Source organism: Bombina bombina, chromosome 7, assembly GCF_027579735.1.
Source record: "Bombina bombina isolate aBomBom1 chromosome 7, aBomBom1.pri, whole genome shotgun sequence".
Classification (NCBI taxonomy): Eukaryota; Metazoa; Chordata; class Amphibia; order Anura; family Bombinatoridae; genus Bombina; species Bombina bombina.
The window spans coordinates 261,212,384-261,232,882 of record NC_069505.1 but is presented as its reverse complement, the minus strand read 5'-3'; the positions used below and the strand labels follow the sequence as shown (position 1 = coordinate 261,232,882).

At 40.1% G+C, this 20,499-nt stretch overlaps 1 protein-coding gene across 1 annotated transcript in view; it reads left to right on the top strand.

The window, feature by feature from the left end:
- The window catches only part of CELSR3 (cadherin EGF LAG seven-pass G-type receptor 3), a 649,278-nt gene that overhangs the window by 168,120 nt on the left and 460,659 nt on the right, over positions 1-20,499 (top strand). The window contains 1 exon segment of the mRNA XM_053689358.1: positions 4,017-4,239. Coding sequence (XP_053545333.1) covers positions 4,017-4,239 — 223 coding nt within the window.

The following is a 20,499-nucleotide window of genomic DNA, read 5'->3' as shown; positions in this document are numbered from 1 at the left end:
GTTTGTTCTGTGTACTGCTGGGTACTGCCCCACTTTGTAACACATTGTCACACTGAATAAAAGTCTTCACTCACTCAGTAATCTGATTTGGCAGCTCCATTACAGGGACAGATGAAGAAGAGAAAAAAAGGCAAAATTATATTATCTGTCATACTTTAGCCAATGTACCAAAATCTAGAACTTTCCTGCAAAAACCATAACTCATGTATATTTATTGTAGAGTCCCATTTGACTTGGCTTTTTCAGGCACTTGATAAGATTTACTGTCAGACGTTGGAACAAAATTTAGTCGCGCCTTATTCGCTTAAAGGGACAGTCTAGTCAAAATTAAACTTTCATGATTCAGATAGGGCATGGAATTTTAAATAACTTTCCTATTTTCTTTTATTATCAAATTTTGCTTTGTTCTCTTGGTATTCTTAGTTGAAAGCTAAACCTAGGTAGGCTCATATGCTAATTTCTAAACCCTTGAAGGCCACCTCTTATCTGAATGCATTTGACAGTTTTTCACAGCTAGATAGCACTAGTTCATGTGTGCCATATAGATAACGTGCTCACGGCCGTGGAGTTACTTATTTGAGAGCACTGATTGGCTAAAATGCATGTGTCAAAAGAACTGAAATAAGGGGGCAGTCTGCAGAGGCTTAGATACAAGGTAATCACAGAGGTAAAAAGTGTATTATTATAATAGTGTTGGTTATGCAAAACTGGGGAATGAGTAATGAAGGGAGTATCTATCTTTGTAAACAATAAAAATTCTGGATTAGACTGTCACTTTAAAGCATTACTCCATATATCTAGTCAGAAATTACCAGTTGATATCTCTTCATTGTTAGTTTGTAAGAATGTTATTCTGGCATGGCAGAAACTTTGCAAATTTCTTCAAATGTATGCATATTGTTCTGAATACTTTATTAAGGGCAATTGCTGTTTTCCAGAAGCAATTGAATCTAAGATATATTCTGACTGTAATTAAAAAGGACTTAGATATGTAATTCAGTTAAGAGAAGTAGAGAGTTTGACCTGTAGGTCATTTGATAGTTTAACAAAAGAATTTTATATTACTAATAAGGACTTTTATTCGCAACTTGAGATTCGCCATTTATTCCAGGGTATCTCTATGTCACATCCATAAATGTGGTATTGGGAGATACTAGAACCCCTATTTAATCTCTATAAAAAGGTAAATGATCAGTTTCTTTGTTATCTAAATTAGTTCAGGGTGCACAAGGAAAAATAATTGATGGGATAAGTGGAGGAAATGGCATTAGGAAACAGTTTTTTATTGGTTGATAAAGCTACATCCTCACTTGTGTGGAAAGAATTCCACTTAAAACGTATGAATAGAACCTCTATAAACCCTGGAAAATTAACTAAATGGGGTAAGAGATCTATTTACTCATTTCATAAATGTGGGTTGCCGGGTGCTGATGTGGTCCACTGTTTCTGGAGCTGTCCTAAAATCTTAAAATTTTGGAAGAAAATTTACTTTTGGATTAATAAAATTCTGTCTTTTAAGATAAAGCTGGGCCCTAAACATATTTTCTTCTTATTTTTAAGATCCAGTAACTCTGATTAGGAGGCCTTCATCAACACCTCAATACTAATAGGCCGTAATCTTATTCTTAGTTCTTGGAAATCCAAGCGTGAGACAACTTTTTCTGCATTTAGTAAAAGGCTTCAAGACCAATTTTTTTTAATGAGTAATTTGATATTGCAGTTAATTCAGAAACAAGAATTAGGAGATTTTTTTTTAAAGTGGGGGAGACTTTACTTTACTTGGGCCTCCCAAAAAAAGAACTCCATCGCCTTCAGACAGTACAAAACGCAGCAGCCAGACTATTGACCAATCAAACTCGCTCCTGGCACATAACACCTGTTCTCCACTCCCTGCATTGGCTTCCAATTAAATGGCGAACATATTTTAAAATTAGCCTGCTGACCTTCAAAGCCTAAAATAACCAAGGCCCACAGTACCTGAAAGAGCTCCTGACACCCTACATACCATCCCGTTCACTTAGGTCAGCCAACACATCCCTCCTCTCAGTGCCAAGAATGACAAACTCAGGCTCCAGAGCATTCTGCCACGCTGCCCCTACTTTCTGGAACTGTTTACCGTGCGCAATCAGAGAGGCACCGTCCTTACAGACTTTTAAAAAAAAGCTAAAGACCCACCTCTTCCATCAGGCATTCAGTCCGCTTATCTGACCTTCAGAAACTCCTAACTTTTATGTCTTATGTTGGTATATTTGTAAAGTGCTTTGAGTCTCACAGAGAGAAAAGCGCTATATAAATCCCAAATTATTATTATCCTTCCCACGCGAAAGCCAGTCTCAGCTAATTCAGCCAGTCTCAGCGAATTCAGCCATTCTCAGCTAATTCAGCCAGTCTCATCTTATTCAGCCAGTCTCAGCTAATTCAGCCAGTCTCAGCTAATTCAACCAGTCTCAGCTAATTCAGCCAGTCTTAGCTAATTCAGCCAGTCTCAGCTAATTCAGCCAGTCTCAGCTAATTCAACCAGTCTCAGCAAATTTAGTCAGTCTCAGCTAATTCAGCCTGTCTCAGCTAATTTAGCCAGTGTCAGCTAATTCAGCCAGTGTCAGCTAATTCAGCTAGTCTCATCTAATTCAACCAGACTCAGCTAATTCAGCCAGTCTCAGCTAATTCAGCCCTTTTCAGGCTCGCTCTTTTTTTTTTTGCAACAAGCCTGCTCCAAAGGGGATTATCCCAATGTATCAAACATTATCATTGTTATGATTGTTTTTTTTTGTTTGCTTTTTATCTGGACAGTATATTTTATGTTAGTGGGATCAAAGTAAACGCTGTAAACTTTGAATAGAAATTGGTAATTGTACTTGGATACTCTTTCCAATAATGTCTGATATTAGAATTATGTTATGTGTATGTTTTTTCTTAAAAGGAAAATAAATATATAAAAGAGAAAGGTTTACTGTCAGACATAGCACAGATCATCCTTGCAGCTGTAAAGTGACACCTACACAAAAGTAACTAGAAGGATTGTGACAACTATCATCTGATATTTGTTCTGTGTGCATAAATCTGTAGAAAAGATACAACTGATCATTTTGGAAACAGCCAAACACTGCATTGTAATCTTAAATTAACATTCAGATAATAGTGGTTTCAATGTTCATTGTGCAAAGCTATATTTTTAGCATTTTATTAAACCATGTAATTTAATATTTTTTTTTTAAACTGTACAAATGGCAAAAAATGCTGCATGAAAAAGGCTAAAATAGGTTTTTAAAGGGTCAAAGCTGCTAAATTAGAATAGTCCTAAAAACAAAGTGAGAATCTGTTAGTTACCTGGAAGCACTTGTATATATATATATAAGATGGGTTTGGAAGGTAAAACCAGTCAGGGAAATACTTTTTACAGAGTTTCCCAATTACTGTTACTTTTTATGCGACTCGCCCTTGGGCAGTGATTGTCAGGCAAAGTGCCTAGGCACATGAGTATATCCTGCCTTGCCTGGCTTGGGTGACTTATGAAATTAACACTGAATGTGATGTGTAGGAATATGCACAAAATGGGTACATCCTGCTGCAAAAGTATCAAGAACTGCTTAATATTAAATATATTCTCAAATTTTATATGGTTTAGTCTAATATTAAAGTAATGGTAAACGTGACATGTTTAAAAATCCGGTGCAGAATCTAAGCAATATTTTACAAGTGATCAATTAAAGTCACTGTAAAATATCTCTTAGATTCTGCACCTGATTTTAAAACATGTCACGTTTACCATCACTTTAAGTTTACAGTGAATAAATACTTCCATATATTTTTAATCAAATGTAGCATATTATGGAACTCTTTTTAGTGTCATTTGATTAAAAAAAATTAGCCAACCACAAAGGAAAACCCTGATTTAGAGCATTGTTCCCACCTGTTCTGTGAGAGTTATACAGTTGTGCGTTGTGCCCCCTCCTCTGATAGTGACTGCACTGTCTCTGTGATGTCTAATTACCTCTCCAACATTTCTTTTGCTACAGGTGACAGCTGTGAAGTGGACAGCAGATCAGGACTCTGTGTTCCTGGCATCTGCAGGAATGGCGGAACATGTACCAACCTGGCAGAGGGGGGCTTTACCTGCCAGTGCCCCCCTGGAGGCTTCGAGAAACCCTACTGTGAGCTTTCCACTCGTTCCTTCCCCCCTAAATCCTTTGTCATGTTCCGAGGACTCCGCCAAAGGTTTCATATGAGCCTGTCTCTCTCGTAAGTTCAGCTTTCTCTTCTGCTTTTACTGTAGTTTAGCAATTCTTATTCTTATCAGTTATCAGCGCTTAAGCAATGCGTTGCCGATCTCTATGACACTAAGGGAGTTTAAGGGGGCAGTAAACACTTTGTTATATAACCTGCTTTATTATGAGATTGTTATATAACCTGCTTTATTATGCTTAGTAAAACAACTGCAATATAATGCCATTATTTATTTTACCCCTTTTCCTGTAATAGGAAAGTCAGAACAATTAGGATTTTAGAGTCCTGAAAAAATGAAAGAGCACATAATAGGCGTCACAAGCCTAATATATCTGCCCCTGATTTGCAGCTTGTTGTCTTATCTTTTTTGATGAAGCCAAACAATGGAGACATGGGGGCCCATTTAACAAGCTCCGTAGGGAGCTTGTGGGCCCGTGTTTAAAGACCCCTGCTCCATAACCCTGTCTGCCTGCTCTGAGCAGGCGGACAGGAATCGCCAGAAATTAACCCCATCGAGTGCAATCGGGTTGATTGACACCCCCCTGCTGGCAGGCGATTGGCCGCGAGTCTGCAGGGGCCGGCGTTGCACCAGCAGCTCTTGTGAGCTGCTGGTGCAATGCTGAATACGGAGAGCATATTGCTCTCTGCATTCAGCGAGGTCTTGCGAACCTGATCCGCAGTGTCGGATCAGGTCCGCAAGACCTTTCTTAAATAGGGGCCTTTGTCAACACGACAGAGGCAATTTCTGTTATCTCCAGAAGTAAGTCTGAATTGGCTCCTCCCACTCAGGAAAGTGATGGAGGGAATATAACAATTGACAAAACTATTTTGTATTAGGCCAGGTGTTAATTTGTTCTAATCTAGTTCAGACTCTGCTAACATGTTAATCTGGAAGACTGCAGAATAAAGTTGTAACTACAACATGTTAATGTCTATTTAAAGGGACATTAAATCAATTTTTTGTTGTTGCACTAAGCAGCCACCAATGGGAAAATGGTAACATATAAGAAGCAGAAATATACACTTTAAAGGGAACTTTTTAAATTAAAGGGACATGAAACCCCAAGTTTCCAATTTATTTCTATTAGAAAATTTGCTTTGTTCTCATGTTATTCTTTGTTGAATAGATATCTAGATAGGCGGCGTGCACATGCCTGAAGCACTACACAACAGGAAATAGTGCTGCCATCTAGCACTCTTAAAGGGACACTGAACCCAAATTTTTTCTTTCGTGATTCAGATAGAGCATGAAATTTTAAGCAACTTTCTAATTTACTCATATTATAAAATTTTCTTTATTCTCTTGATATCTTTATTTGAAATGCAAGAATGTAAGTTTAGATGCCGGCCCATTTTTGGTGAACAACCTGGGTTGTTCTTGCTGATTGGTAGATAAATTCATCCACCAATTAAAAAGTGCTGTCCAGGGATCTGAACCAAAAAAAGAAGCTTAGGTGCCTTCTTTTTCAAATAAAGATAGCAAGAGAACAAAAAAAATGATAATAGGAGTAAATTAGAAAGTTGCTTAAAATTGCATGCTCTATCTGAATCATGAAAGATTTTTTTTGGGGTTCAGTGTCCCTTTAATGTATAACATTGTTTCAAAACTGCTGCCATATAGTACTGCAGACATGTGCAAGCTCCTGAGCTGATCTTCCTGCTTTTCAACAAAGGATAACAAGAATTATAATAGAAGTAAATTAGAAAGTTGTTTAAAATTGTATGTTCTATCTTTGTTGTTGTTTTTATTTGCATATGTTGGGGAATATCACTATCCACCAATAGGACTATGGGATGTTTCCTTCAGTGGCAAGGCCCAGTTGTGCACAAACACGCACTTCATATTAAAAACAAAATGATCAGCTTTACCTTAAAGGGATATGAAACACAGTCAGATTGTAATATAACGTTTAGTTAACAAGTAAAAAAAATAATTTCCCCTTATCATTTAATGATTTATTTCTCCTTAAAAGTGTGAGTTTCCCAATTCTGAGAAGTGTTCGGTGCCTGCTACGTATCTGACCCTAAATGTCCTCATATAACAAAATGACAGTGGATAGCTGTGTCTAACACAGTAACAAGTCCAGAGTGGGTCCTTTAAATAAGGCAGGTGTGGGGAGTGAGGCAATTGAAAAACAACTGCAGCAAACAAGGTGTTAATGTATTCAGAAATTTTTTACACTTAACTGAAATGTTAAAACTACAGAAAAAGGCTTCTAATTAGAGGGTACTTTTCTTCATAAATGGAAAGAGTCCACAGTTGCATTCATTACTTTTGGGACATAAGAACCTGGCCACCAGGAGGAGGCAAAGACACCCCAGCCAAAGGCTTAAATAGTCCTCCCACTTCCCTCATCCCCCCCCAGTCATTCTTGGCCTTTCGTCCCAGGAGGTTGGCAGAGAAGTGTCAGAAGTTTGTTTGTCTCTTATGGAGGGTAGTACTTTTCGGCATGGGACAGGAGTTTTAAGTAAGCCTATCAGTCTCTCAGTGAGGGCTTGGATGAAAGTTAGAGTCCAGAGATGCAGGGAGAGTCTATCTGCGAAACTATCCTAACTCATGTTAACAGCTCCACAAGCAATCGGCGTTGTCGAACTTCGCTTCGATGCCTGCTTTCTTCTCTCAAGTCCATGGCGGAGGCGCTGCTACTATCTGTTACACTTGAAGGGCCTTGTTCCTGTTCCACAGCGTAGATTCCGGTAAGATTGTTTCATTTTACTTCATCAAAATGTACTGTAACTCATTTGTTTCCTGTAAGGGCCTTGTGGGACTTATAAAAGAATATAGGGTCTCAGTGAGACTCCTCTGGTATCTTGGAATTGAGGGTTAATATCTCCTGAGGGGGATTATTGAACGGGGGGGGGGGGTTAATCATGTTTGTTATGTGATTCAATCTGCTTATGTGTAGTGTTAACTGGGCTCCTGGCTTGGAACATAAAGGCCTTTGGAAGTGACACAACCTTATGGTTGGGCACACTTTTTTTTGGACTGTATGGTTCACCTTGTGACTGGATGTGTTTACGATCTGGTCTTCCATTTCCGCATTCCTGACCGTGTGGCGACGGAAGAATTCTGGTCTGCCAGTGTCTGGTTCATAGGAGATGGTGAGTGCCCCAGCCATTGTGGTTGTCAGGTGCCGTTTTGATTTTGTTTTCTGATAATCCATATTATTATATTCTCTATCCAGTTATGGAGGATTCTGATGCTGAGACTGTTCAACTTTCAGATTCAGATTCTTCGACTTGTGAAGAATGCAAATTGGCCCCGTTGACACATGTCAATCAGTTATGTTCTGTATGCCGTACTACAGTGCCTTGTTCCTCGGGCTCTGGGAATCAAGGGACCGCTGAGCCATCCGCCTCTGGGGGTTCTGTCCTCCGCGAGGCGAGTTCCCTACCACTCCCTACTACTAAACATGCGGGTAACCCAGATTAGGTTTATCCCTCCTTGCAGGGTGGCTTGTTCCCCCCGGAGGTTGCAGCACATTTTCGCTTTCACATATTTTTCGCGATTATGCGTCTGCAAAGTCCAGACATTTATTTGCGTTTGTGTTTGTGAGCTATTGTTCCGGGTCTCCCAGCCTGGGCCGATGCAGTTCCCTGCGGGTGTAGCTGTCCCTGAGTGTTGTGCCTTTCGTTACAGAATAGCGCGCCTTTGAGTTTTACTCAGACACGTTTTTGAGTTATTAGAGGACCCTTTCCTTAACGGATACGGGAATCCGCAGTATTCTACTTCAAATGGCTTACCTCATTAGACATGAGGGGATGATGTAATCTCCTGATTATCGATTTATTGATATCCTTCCCAGTTTTTGTTGGAAGATCAGGGTTCCGTTTGGCTGGTCCTGCGGGTATGCCTGTTCTTCTTGGGCGTTAACCTACGGGTTGCCTTATATTTTCTTTTATCCGGTTAGGATGTCTTTTATTTTTAATTATGTCTTCTTTGGGAACTTTCTCTTGGATCGATAGTTGCTGTTTACTTCTGCGGAAGTTTGTTACAGGACATGTTAGTCCTATGTTTGTCTGTTATTCTCTTCCCCTCTGAGGAAGGATTTAGGCAGCATGACAGTTATGAGCCTGTCTGCCGGCTTGTCTTGCTCTGGTTCAGTTCTTCTATCTCATGGCTTGTTCAGACACGTGGCGCCGGTTCTGGCTGGTTGAGACATGCTCACTTTATTATCAGTCCCTATTTAGCCTTCAAGCTGGTTGATGGGGTCAGTGGAGTTCCGCTGCGTCACTCTTTTTCTTCCAATACTCCCAGAATCGAGAGTGTTCTTCCTCACATGGGAGGTTTGGGGGCTTAGCGCCTCTTTACTGTTGTCTTGGGCGGCTTGACCTTTCGGAGGCTCTGGGAAATCATCCTTTCGGACTTGTTCCTTCCATGGTCCTTTTAGGGACCTGGTTTTCCCTTTGGGAGGTAGTTTTTCCTTTTTGAAGACATTGGGGTCTCCTTTGGGCTCTGCTGAGGGTTCTTCCCTGGAGCTGTGGAAGATCTGCATCCTTTTTTTAAAGTGATCCTCTGACACGTATTGGATGTGGAAACTAGCCTTGCTCAAGTGACTTTGTCCTCAAGGTATCCCCTTGCTTTGAACGTCTTGTGTCTTGGTTCGAGATGCCTTAGCTCCTTTAGGGTGTTGGACTTCGGCAAGGGGTGGTCTCTTTCTTGGGTCGGGACTTGCAAGGTGTTCTCGTTATCCGGGCTATTTTGGATATTGCATTGATATCTCCCTGTGGGTCTGTTTTTTTATATCAGACGGGGTGTTTGAGTTTCTGGGATATTGTTTGTTTTTAAACAATTGGGAGCTCGGACCTGTCATCGCCCTGGTTCTTCCGGTTTCTCAGGATTTCGCTCACCTTCTGGTTCCCTGTTGCGGTTGTTACCGGACTTTGCAGACTTAGGGCGGGTTCGGGGTTCTCCACTTCCAGAGACCTTGGGCTATGACCTTTAATCTGGCTAGTTGACCTGGTTTCCCTTGGACAGTTTGCTGAGTCGACTGTCTCTAAGGAGTTTCAGGTGGGCACCCGAGCCCTGTTGGAATGACTGGGGCCATTGTTCTGCTCTTTTGTGAGCTGGTGGGGGGTTATTTTGTTCCCCTGTTTTCAGACCTGCCGACGCTTGGGCTGGCCCGGCTGGCAGTTGTTCATCTTCGGGGGTGCAGTGGGCTATGTTGAGGTTCTGTGCTTCTTCCTTTTTGAGACACTATGTGTCGGTCTGGCGGCTTGAATTGCCTGGAGTGTGCTCTCTGTTTTGGAGTTTTTGCAATCTGATCTCTTGTTTGGCTGCTTTTTACTTCTCAGCAAGTATTTCTTTCTGTGTCATCCTGATGATGACTGCGTGTTCTTGACTCAGGTGTTTACCTCGTCTTGGTCTGCTATAAGTATTATATGTTTGAATACTTCAGTATTCTAAGTTCTGACATTTTGAGGACTCCGTCTTCAGTTGTCTTTTTAGGTGCCTTCGCACAATGTTGAGAGGACAGTTTTCTCTATTCCGATGCCCAGTCCTAATCCTTGTGGTTTTTGTTTGATCTGGACATTGCCTCTCATTGTTTGTCAGGACCCATTTGGGTCTTTGTAAGCTGGGCTTGTTCTGGGAGTTCTTCTTTTATGGAATTTGTGGTGACCTTTTCGGTTTCCCTTTGGTTCTCCTTGCCCTATCCCTTTGGGAATTTTGGGCTGGTGTTCCCTTCGCTAGTGAGGGGTGTGTGGTTTAGGACCTACTGCTGGGTGATGGAATCTCCTGGATGACTTGGCTCAGTTGAGTCTGATTTTGCGGTCTCTAGCTATGCTTCGGGACTATTTGCGGGTCAGTGTCCTTGGGGCCTTTTTTCTTTTCAATGTTTCTCGGCTTCGGACGAAGCAGGGTTTTGTTGGGTAGTGGTTTCGGGCCTGGGGCCTTCAGAATGGACCGCTTTTTGTACCCTCCCGTCTTGGCAATTAGTGTCCTCTATAGCTTGGGTATTGTTTTCCCAAAAGTAATGAATGCAGCTGTGGACTTTTTCCATTTATGAAGAAACATAAATTATGCTTACCTGATAATTTTATTTTCTTCAGATGGAAAGAGTCCACAGCTCCCCACCCGTATTTCTTATGTGGGGTGTCTGTCTTTTTATTCTTCTGGCACCTTTTCACCCTGATATTTCTTCTACTGTTCCTTGTTCCTCTGCAGAATGACTGGAGGATGAGGGAAGTGGGAGGAGTATTTAAGTCTTTGGCTGGGGTGTCTTTGCCTCCTCCTAGTGGCCAGGTTCTTATTTCCCAAAAGTAATGAATGCAGTTGTGGACTCTTTTTTTATCTGAAGAAAATAAAATTTTCAGATAAGCATAATTTATGTTATTTCCCTTTAACCCTTTAACAAGCTGCTCTCTTTAGCTTACTCTGCACCATCTCCTGCGCGCTTCATCCTGTACTGAGTTTAGCTGGTGCTGATTAGATTTCACTTTGTGATGCTGTTATGGTTAGAATCACCTTCCCCCCATGTGTAGCTGCACCCGGTCCCTCCCTGTGTCATTTCCTCACTCACCCCCTATGTGTAGCTGCTCCCTGCCCCTCCCTTTGTCATTACCTCACCCCCTATGTGTAGCTGCTCCCTGCCCCTCCCTTTGTCATTACCTCACCCCCTATGTGTAGCTGCTCCCTGCCCCTCCCTTTGTCATTACCTCACCCCCCCCCCCAATGTGTAATTCAGCTGCAGCAGTCATTCAGCTAAGTAGCTTTTTCCAAGGCGTTTCCCCTTCTGCCTTTACTGACTTCAATAAAGAAAATATCATTCTGCTGAAAAGCTTGTTGCAGGGATAGGCACTTAAAGGGACATACTACTCATATGTTAAATCACTCATATTAAAGGGACATAATACTCATATGCTAAAGGGACATAATACTCATATGCAAAATCACTCATATTAAAGGGACATAATACTCATATACTAAATCACTAATATTAAAGGGACATCATACTCATATATTAAATCACTAACATTAAAGGGACATAATGCTTATATACTAAATTACTTTAAAGCACTGGTTTTCAAACCTGGCCTCAGGCCTCCCCAATGGTCCAGATTGTCAGGATTACCTTGGGTGAGAGCAGGTAAAATAACCATGGTTACTAATCAGCTGATTGTTTCACCTGTGCTCAGATATCCGCAGAATGTGGCCTGTTAGTGAGGCCTGAGGACAGATTTGCAAACCAGTGCTTTAATGTGATGCAGGACAGCTGTAAAAAGCTGACATGAATATATCACCTGAACATTTCTATTTGAAAGGGAAGATATTTTACCTCACAATAGTTAGTGCTTTGGTAACAGTTATACTTCAGCTATTGTCCAGCTGTAAGTTGGAAAAACAAAACAAAAAAACAATAGCCAATCAGCATCAGCAGTGCAGAGGTCATGCTTTGGTTTGCTGTGATCTCATGAGATTTCACTGAGATCTTGCGAGATTTCATAATAAACTTCCTTAAAGGGATACTGAACCCAAATGTTTTCTTTCATGATTCAGATAGAGAATGCAATTTTAAGCAACTTTCTAATTTACTCCTATTATCACTTTTTCTTTGTTCTCTTGCTATCTTTATTTGAAAAAGAAAGTCCAGAACCCTGGACAACACTTGTTTATTGGTGGATTAATTCATCCACTAATCAGCAAGAACAAACCAGGTTGTTCATAAAAAATGGGCCGGCATCTAAACTTACATTCTTGCTTTTCAAATAAAAATACCAAGAGAATGAAGAACATTTGATAATAGGAGTAAATTAGAAAGTTGCTTAAAATTACTGCTCTATCTGAATCACAAAAGAAAAAAATGTGGGTTCAGTGTCCCTTTAAACTGAATAGAGAAATAACATGACTGTGCCTGCACATGACAGATGCACACTCCCTTGCAAGTCCTGGGACCAATATCCTGATTGGCTGCTTAAAGTCTATTTACAGTGGGGAGTGAATACTTAGGACATTTTGAGGTAAATATCTTTCTTTTTTTTACATATAAATGTTCAGGTGATATTTTCTAGTCAGCTTTTTACAGCTATTCTGCATCACTTACATGTGCTTCAACATTTGGGTATCACATCCCTTTAACCCTGATAGTGACCTGTCGCAGATACAGCGCCACAGAGCGAGAGTAACTCTGTGTCACTCACTCTCATCCCGCACGTGTGTTACTGAGGTTGCATTTACATTTCTTTACTAACGCTCAGGTCAGACTTCTCAGATTATAGGGCCACACTAGGGACTGAGGAGTGTGAAAGAGGCCAAAGTGCTCATGGGATATATAGGGAAGATGCAATAATAAAATGCTGCAATTTGTTTCTTAGAAATTTTGTGGTTAACCAATGAAAAGATTTTAAACACATAGTGAAAGTCAACATATGATAGTCAACATTTTTCTCCACAGTTCCTGTTGTGAATTGGCTGTGGAAGTTGTCTCTCTAAGCCAATGGGTAGTACCCGGACTTTATTGTACACAAACTTGCACTTCATAATTTGTTTACTTTCTTAAAGGGACATAAAACCCACATGATTCAGACATACAATTTTAAACAACTGTCCAATTTGCTTCTGTTTTGATATTTTCTCCATTCTCTTGGTATTGCTTGTTGAAGGAGCAGCATTGCAAGATTGGGAGCTCGCTTAACTAATCAAGCCAGTTACAAGAGACATATATGTGCAGCCACCTATCAGCAGTTAGCTCCCAGTAGTGCATTGTTGCTCCTGAGCCTACTTAGATATGCATTTCAGCAAAGGATACCAAGAGAACAAAGCATATTAGATAATAGAAGTACATTAGACAGTTGAATTAAATTGGATGTTGATAAAGCTCAGATGATGTATGGGAATTGTATTTGATCATGAGCACTGTGTATTTTATTATTTTTTTGTGTGATCATTGCAGCCAGTCTGCTTGAAACTTGCTGACAAACTGAGAGCATCTAATTTCTTCACTTGTAATGGTCTGATTGGGTATAAACCAAATTATGCCCCTTTGTTACTATTATTATGGTTATTGTGACATTCATTTATAAAGTCCCAGTTCATACAGTGGCGCTGTCACAATGTGCACATGATCACATGACATTCACACAAAATGAAACGTAGAGGGTCTTGGCAGGGAGTCACCATCTGTCACAGGGTGATCAGCATGGCAGGTGCACTTGTAAACTTGCTTTTTGATAAATAAAATAACTGAACTAAATTATTTCTGTGACATTAAGTTGTTTCAGCATAATCATGGTTTAGTAAATATTGTGCATGACTGTGTCTGCTTAGAGCCGAGTAGGATGGAGAAAGTAGGATTTTGTGATGTTATTATGTCCCTCTTCATTTGCTATATGACCCTGGGGAAGTCTCCCTATGGGTGATGGGGGAAACCAGACGTGGACTCCTTGCCCAGTGTGCTTAGAGGAATGTGGCTGCACCTCACTGACGAGGTCCATAGGAGGCCGAAACGATTGTCTGGGGTTGTCATGTTTCTTGTTCAGAGGAGAATTACATGGTATTTCGGGGCTGGACTGACATTACTTGGAGGGATCAGACTGATAAACTTCAGGAAAGTTTTCCTTTGTGAAAAGCACACTGGTCTAAAAGAGGCTGCTCCTGGGTGGTAAATCACCATAGAACTAGCTGATGAGCTGTTCGTTCCTGGTAGAGCGCCTCTCTTCGTATGCCTCTTCATTTGCTGCCACATTCACCGCAATCACCCTGAGGTCCTCTGCCAGCCTCACCATGAGGAGCTCCGTTGCTTTGTTCTCCTCATAAGTTGGCAGAAAATGCTCGTCTCCATAGGGAAGACCAACTAGTGGTGCTAGGTAATGGTGCTGCCCGCTCTGAGATGCAAGGCCTGTATCATAGCGCCTGCCTCTGTCCATCTAGGGTTTAATCAGCATCCCCTGTCTACAAACACATTTCTTTAGCAGATCCTGTGCATTATCTGTTCCCAAGATGGCGCTTTGTTTTCCTATGCTTTTTTATTAGTCTTTTGCCAGAAAAATGCTGGTGCAACCAGCGACTCCTACGTTAGGTCATATCCCATTACTGTTTGTTGACTATGCACTTGCCTAATGAAACTGTAGGTTCACCTGACTCTGTTATAATTATAAATACCCCCTAACCTGTGGGTGACACACTACCTACCTGCACCCACATCAAATAAAGCCACTAAACCATTGCAGCTTACAGAATGGTTCTGTAATTCTTGTTCTTTTTAAAGAGGCCAACCTTATTATACCAAGTGTTGTTGGGGTCCCTAAGGCACTATCATCTTCTGCGAAAGAGGATTTATCATCTTTATGGACCATTTTTCACTAGCTGGTTCTCTCACCTTGCTTCTCAGTCGCCTCTTCTCAATTCCTGTAGGCGGCGTTCACCTTCATAACCAAAACTCTCAGCGTTTTCTGTACTTCTCTAATTATATTGTCTGTTTTTGTTACAGCTGACACAGACACCTCAGGTTTCTGGAGATGTTTATAGCAGTTCTATAGCTTGTTTGGCAATTGTGGGAATGAATAGACTTACTCTATGGATAATATAAACATTAGAGATGGGCATTCGTACTTAAAATCGGATTTTCATTTATGTTTCTAAAAAGGAAAATTTGAATTAATGTACTAGCAAACTTTAACCCCTTAATGACCGGACCATTTTTCAATTTTCTTACCCTTAATGACAATGGCTATTTTTACATTTCTGCAGTGTTTGTGTTTAGCTGTAATTTTCCTCTTACTCATTTACTGTACCCATACATATTATATACCGTTTTTCTCGCCATTAAATGGACTTTCTAAGGATACCATTATTTTCATCATATCTTATAATTTCCTATAAAAAAAAATATAAAATATGAGGAAAAAATTGAAAAAAACACACTTTTTCTAACTTTGACCCCCAAAATCTGTTACACATCTACAATCACCAAAAAACACCTATGCTAAATAGTTTCTAAATTTTGTCCTGAGTTTAGAAATACCCAATGTTTACATGTTCTTTACTTTTTTTGCAAGTTATAGGGCCATAAATACAAGTAGCACTTTGCTATTTCCAAACAACTTTTTTTCAAAATTAGCGCTAGTTACATTGGAACCCTGATATCTGTCAGGAATACCTGAATATCCCTTGACATGTATATATTTTTTTTTAGAAGACAACCCAAAGTATTGATCTAGGCCCATTTTGGTATATTTCATGCCACCATTTCACCGCCAAATGTCATCAAATAAAAAAAAAAGTTCACTTTTTCACAAATTTTGTCACAAACTTTAGGTTTCCCACTGAAATTATTTACAAACAGCTTCTGCAATTAAGGCACAAATGGTTGTAAATGCTTCTTTGGGATCCCCTTTGTTCAGAAATAGCAGACTTATATGGCTTTGTGGTTGCTTTTTGGTAAGTAGAAGGCCGCTAAATGCTGCTGCGCACCACACGTAAATTATGCCCAGCAGTTAAGGGGTTAAATTAGGTAGCTTGTAGGGAGCTTGCAGGGTTAATTTTAGCTTTAGGGTAGAGATCAGCCTCCCACCTGACACATCCCACCCCCTGATCCCTCCCAAACAGTTCTCTTCCCTCCCCCACCCCACAATTGTCCCCGCCATCTTAAGTACTGGCAGAAAGTCTGCCAGTACTAAATAAAAGGAGTTTTTATTTTTTTTAATAAAAAAAAATAAAATGTTTTAGCTGTGATGGACTCCTGCCTTAGCCCCAACCTCCATGATCCCCCCCCCCCCCCAGCAATCTAACCCTCTCCCCGACCTAATTGCCGCCATCTTGGGTACTGGCAGCTGTCTGCCAGTACCCAATTTGCCCCCCAAAAAAGTGTTTTTATTATTATTTTTTTATTACTAATTTAATTTTTTCTGTAGTGTAGCAGCCCCCCACAATACCCCAACCCCCTCCCCCTCCCAGATCCTCATATATATATATTTTCCCCCCTCTTCCCACTCATTGGTGTCAGTGTGGGTAGGTGATCGCACGCGTGCGCGCGCACCCGCACGCGCACGCGCACGCGCATGCGCGCGCCCGCACGCTCCCGGCACCCGGCGTGCACATTGCACTTACAGGAGCCGGATGCCGGGTAGCGATGGGCCGCCCACCCGCCTCCCTGTTGCGCTCCCACCCACCAACGAACCGGCCGCATCGCTACCGGTGCAGAGAGGGCCACAGAGTGGCTCTCTCTGCATCGGATGCTTTCTAAGGGTATTGCAGGATGCCTCAATATCGAGGCATCACTGCAATACCCTGAGAGCTGCTGGAAGCGATTGCGATCGCTTCCAGCACTCTCTTAGACAAGTGACGTACCAGGTACGTCCATTGTCACTAACTGCAAGTTTTTGCAGGACGTACCTGGTACGTCACTTGTCATTAAGGGGTTAAGAAAATGAAAAAATACTGAAAAAAATTGTCAGTATTTTATTTGTTTTCTTTAAATTATTTTAAAAGGCTTAATACTTACCTTAACGCGGTCTGCAAAGCACGCTAACCTGATCCTTTTCTTGCCTGGTCCCTGGCCACGTTAACACGAAGCTCAGTACTCTCGACACCCAGGACCTGCACTAACTTGTAATGTAGCCCCATGTGCTATATAGTAAACATACCTGTACATATAAATATGTTTACATACTGTATGTGTATGTGTGCATATATATTTATATACTGTATATATATATATATATATATATATATATATATATATATATATATATATATATATATATATATATATATATATATATATATATAGTAAATATACATATAAATATGTGTACATACTGTATGTATGTATGTATGTGACTGTATGTATGTGTGCATATATATTTATATACTGTGTGTGTATATATATATACAGTAAATATACACATTAATATGTGTATGTATGTGTGCATATATATTTATATACTGTGTATATATATATATATATATATATATATATATACAGTAAATATACACATTAATATGTGTACATACTATCGGCTAGATTACGAGTTGTGCGTTAAATTAAAAAAGCTGCGTTAAGAGGTCCTAACGCTGCTTTTTTACACCCGCTGTTATTACGAGTATTGCAGGTTTAGGGGCACCGCACACTACTTTGGCCTTACCGCAAAACGACTTACGTAAACTTTGTAAAGTCTTTTTTTCTATGGGACTTCCATAGCGCTGATATTATGAGTCTGTCCTGGGAGGCCAAAAAGTAAGCGGGACACCCTCTACCTCCAAGATCCCTAACGCATTTAAAAGTCAGTAGTTAAGAGTTTTATGGTACTATACCGTAAAATAAAACTCATAACTAAAGTGCTAAAAAGTACACTAACACCCATAAACTACCTATTAATCCCTAAACTGAGGCCCTCCCGCATCGCAAACACTAAAATAAAAATTTTAACCCCTAATCTGCTGCTCCGGACATCGCCGCAACTATAATAAACATATTAACCCCTAAACCGCTGCACTCCCGCATCGCAAACACTAGTTAAATATTATTAACCCCTAATCTGCCGTCCCTAACATCGCCGCCACCTACCTACATTTATTAACCCCTAATCTGCCACCCCCAACGTCGCCGCCACTATACTAAATGTATTAACCCCTAAACCTAAGTCTAACCCTAACACCCCCTAACTTAAATATAATTACAATAAATCTTAATAAAAATTTATATTATTATCTAAATAATTCCTATTTAAAACTAAATACTTACCTATAAAATAAACCCTAAGCTAGCTACAATATAACTAATAGTTACATTGTAGCTATCTTAGGGTTTATTTTTATTTTACAGGCAAGTTTGTATTTATTTTAACTAGGTACAATAGTTATTAAATAGTTATTAACTATTTAATAACTACCTAGCTAAAATAAATACAAAAGTACCTGTAAAATAAAACCTAACCTAAGTTACAATAACACCTAACCTAACCCTACAATTAAATAAATTAACTACATTAAAAACAATTAAATAAATTAAATTAAATTAGCTAAAGTACAACCCCCCCCCCACTAAATTACAGAAAATAATAAACAAATTACAAGATAATTAAACTAATTACACCTAATCTAATAGCCCTATCAAAATAAAAAAGCCCCCCCAAATAAAAAAAAAACCCTAGCCTAAACTAAACTATCAATAGCCCTAAAGAAATCAGCTCTTTTACCTGAAAAAACCCTAAGCTCCCCATTTCCCTGAAAAGGGCATTTGGATGGGCATTGCCCTTTAAAGGGCAGTTAGCTCTATTGCAGGCCCAAACCCTAATCTAAAAATAAAACCCACCCAATACACCCTTAAAAAAAAACTAACACTAACCCCCTGAAGATCGACTTACAGTTCTGAAGATCGGAAATCCATCCTCAAGGAAGCGGCAGAAGTCTTCATCCAAGCCGGGCCAAAGTCCTATTTATATTAGCTAGGTAGTTATTAAATAGTTAATAACTATTTAATAACTATTGTACCTAGTTAAAATAAATACAAACTTGCCTGTAAAATAAAATTAAACCCTGAGATAGCTACAATGTAACTATTAGTTATATTGTAGCTAGCTTAGGGTTTATTTTATAAGTAAGTATTTAGTTTTAAATAGGAATTATTTAGGTAATAATACTAATTTTTATTAAGATTTATTGTAATTATATTTAAGTTAGGGGGTGTTAGGGTTAGACTTAGGGTTAGGGGTTAATACATTTAGTATAGTGGCGGCGACGTTGGGGGCGGCAGATTAGGGGTTAATAAATGTTGGTAGGTGGTGGCAATGTTAGGGACGGCAGATTAGGGGTTAATAATATTTTACTAGTGCGGCGGTTTAGGGGATAATATGCTTATTATAGTGGCGGCGACATTGGGGCGGCAGATTAGGGGTTAATAAGTGTAGTTAGGTTGCGGCGACATTGGGTGAGGGAGATTAGGGGTTAATAAATATAATGTAGGTGTCGGCGATGTTGGGGCAGCAGATTAGGGGTTAATAAGTATAATGCAGGTGGCGGCGGTGTCCGTAGCGGCAGATTAGGGGTTAATAAGAATAATGTAGGTGGCGTCGATGTCGGGGGCGGCAGATTAGGGGTTAATAAGTATAAGATTAGGGGTGTTTAGACTCGGGGTTCATGTTAGGGTGTTAGGTGTAGACATAAAATGTATTTCCCCATAGGAATCAATGGGGCTGTGTTACTGAGTTTTACGATGCTTTTTGGCAAGTGTTAGACTTTTTCTCAGCCGGCTCTCCCCATTGATTCCTATGGGGAAATCGTGCACGAGCACGTACGACCAGCTCAACGCTGACTTAAGCAGCGCTGGTATTGGAGTGCGGTAAGGAGCACAATTCTGCTCAACACTCACTTCTTGCCTTTTAACGCTGGGTTTTTAAAAACCTGTAATACCAGTGCTGCAGGTAAGTGAGCGATGAGACAAAACTGCTCGTTAGCACCGCACAGCTCCTAACGAAAAACTCGTAATCTGGCCGTATATGTGTGTGTATGTGTGCATATACAGTATATTTATATACTGTGTGTGTGTGTATAAATATATATATATATATACAGTAAATATACATATAACAGAAATCAATTTGTGAGAGGGTTACAGCTGTACCCTCTATGCCTGTTGACCGGATACACAGAAGTGGTTGAGACACAGGCACACTCATGGAGGGGAATTTCATAGGACTTCAGGAACTACAGGAGGAACAGATGGCGTTGCCACGGCTGTTTTCGATGTGGATATAGAGGAAAACCGACAAGACCAACTACAATCAAGGTAGGTGCAGGATAAACAAACTGCGTTATAAGGCTCACAATAGAGATGCATTTCATTACCTGGTAAGGTAGGCGTTCCTATGAGCTACGGCCGCAATACCCTGGGGATATTAAGAATCACTCTGTATATTAATATAGCCACTCGTGACAAACTCCTGAATGATCTCAGTCCCTGCATATAACTTTGATCAGCCTTGGAATTTTACCCACTTTGACAAAAGGCAAAGAACGTTTAATATTGCCCTAAGATTTTACAGATATCTGTCAAAGAGAGACTAATCACCATATGTTGCAAGCACATGTTGCTTAAGTTTATATTTTGAACAGGAGTCCAGGACTTTTCGGAAACATCATTTTATTATCTGATGATCTTTGTAATTACTTTTACAAGTGGGCCCACGTTTGTATATTTTATCTGTGTATTCTTCGGTGGATTAAAGTATCACTTAGTATATATTTATAACCTATTTAAGGTGTTGTGAGAACTGTTTAGTTTTTTCTGTGTGTTACAATTGGATGCTTTTGTGAAAGCTGTCTAACATCTAATGTAC